This window comes from Mizuhopecten yessoensis, unplaced genomic scaffold (genome assembly GCF_002113885.1).
Source record: "Mizuhopecten yessoensis strain PY_sf001 unplaced genomic scaffold, ASM211388v2 scaffold9301, whole genome shotgun sequence".
NCBI lineage: Eukaryota > Metazoa > Mollusca > Bivalvia > Pectinida > Pectinidae > Mizuhopecten > Mizuhopecten yessoensis.
The window spans coordinates 188,714-190,664 of record NW_018407979.1 but is presented as its reverse complement, the minus strand read 5'-3'; the positions used below and the strand labels follow the sequence as shown (position 1 = coordinate 190,664).

Here is a 1,951-nt window from a genome sequence, read left to right as displayed (position 1 = left end):
GACTTAGAAAAAGGAGGGAGGAATGTAGCGGACTGGACTGGGTGAATTGCCAACAACCAGGTAGCTCAACTCAGGTTAAAGCATCCGTATATAGTTTGGAGGTCTCGGATTCAAATTCCTGTCCAGTCGTGCATTTCTCGTCCCCTGTTGCAATTAGACGGAAGTGATATATCTAGATATACATACCAACGATGAGACTGGAGATAGGTGTGTTTTCTGCCACCACCTGTAGCCAACCTCCAGGGGCTGCACACAGGTCAATAACGACTCTTGACTTCTGTAGAAACTCATATTTCCTATTCAACTGGATAAGCTTGAAGGCAGATCTCGCTCTGTAACCTTTTAATAGAAATAAATGCCTTGGGTAAGATTACAACATTTAATTGTATTAAATATTAGACATTTTATGTAATATTGGCATACACTGCCTCCAAATAAAGCTATCACAACTTTAAAACATTGATCTATAATTTAATTTTAAGACAAATCACAAAATATTTTGACATGACAAAAACACAGTTCTTATTTGCTTGTTATGTGTAGACGACTGAAGAATAACTGTTATCAGTCCAGGTAATAATAAGATTTTTAAAAGGCTGTTTACGAAAATATCCTTCCCAGCACACTCCGAATCACGCTTCAAATCGATACAGTAGCATAGCACAACAAAAGAACAATACCTGTTTCCTTAGCCAAATGGTAGAATTTATCTTTTCTCGACTTTCCTGTCTTCGATTTCTTCCCCATTTTGGACGATTGTCCTATAAGCAAAATATTATTGCAACATAAACATGAACAAGTTATTCGCCATGTGGTTCTCTAAAGCGTGAATGTGTAATACGTCACTTCCTTTCTGATCGGAGTTGATAAAACCATAAACGATATATATATATTTTCCGGAAATTTATTTAAAATCATTTAACAGTTTTTGCTGTAACACTTTGTTTGGGAAAATGAATATAAGAATTTTATTTCAACAAAATAAGTAGTTATTTTTGGGCTAAGTGACTCAGAAATGGTCAGTGAAACACTTTGAGTAGGAATGTTTGTGCAGCGTTTACCCAACCCCTTTTAGGACCAATAAAAAAAAAAGAAATTCACATTTCAAAGATATACGCTCAAAAAAATCTAAAATAAACAGACGTATAAAGCCATACATCTATGAATAAATTAACTCTTTTTTCCGTGTCTGGTGCTTGAGGCAGAGTCCAAACGTTTTTAGGCATCAACATTTTGTCTGGAAATTCCATTTTTTAATGCAGAATAGTCGGGAAATCACCTCACTACGCTACGATTTAACTTTAAAAATGAAATGTTTTCGTTTTGTTTGTGAATGCTTAAAATATCTAATAGGCGAACGACCTAAACATTTTTATTACATAATAAAGCTTATAATTGCTCTCTAAAAATGTCTAGAATTGCACTTAGTACTTCTTTCTTTATTGCACATGGGGTTTTATTGGAAAGAGTATACACAGACATCACTTTGGAGATGTAAATTTTACATTTAAAAAATGCAGGACCTCTTCCTACTTTCAAAATGAGGCGAGTTTTTTCCAGCTCTTACTCCAAAGCGGGTAATGATTCTATTAATCTCACCCTAGGGTTGTGACAAGCTACACGTGTTCTTTGCACGTTCTCAACAATTGTATGACGTCATAGCAACAATACCATGACGTCATAGCAACACTACAATGACGTCACGTCGACAATTCAGCCGCATCACATCAACATTGTCTTGCATCGGGGTAAGATTCTTCAGCTGTCAAACACTCGGCAAGCCTCGTGTTTGACAACTTTAGAATCTTACCCCTCGGGTTGAGATTATCCTGTCTCACCCCAAGGGGGTGAAAGATTCTATTATTCTCCCACCCTTCACAGGTGTGTCTCCCGTTTTAGCTGGAAAGATCAGCTTGTCAACCCCGAGGGGGATATAGCCTCGTGCCGATTA

At 37.0% G+C, this 1,951-nt stretch overlaps 1 protein-coding gene across 1 annotated transcript in view; it reads right to left on the bottom strand.

The window, feature by feature from the left end:
• The window catches only part of LOC110457716 (pre-rRNA processing protein FTSJ3-like), a 27,600-nt gene extending 26,762 nt beyond the window's left edge, over positions 1 to 838 (bottom strand). The window contains exons 1-2 of the mRNA XM_021509087.1: positions 681 to 838; positions 187 to 339 (exon numbers count right to left, since the gene is read on the bottom strand). Coding sequence (XP_021364762.1) covers positions 187 to 339; positions 681 to 747 — 220 coding nt within the window. The 5' untranslated portion in view covers positions 748 to 838. The remainder of the gene's footprint in view (positions 1 to 186; positions 340 to 680) is intronic.
• Between the last annotated feature and the right edge of the window lie 1,113 nt (positions 839 to 1,951).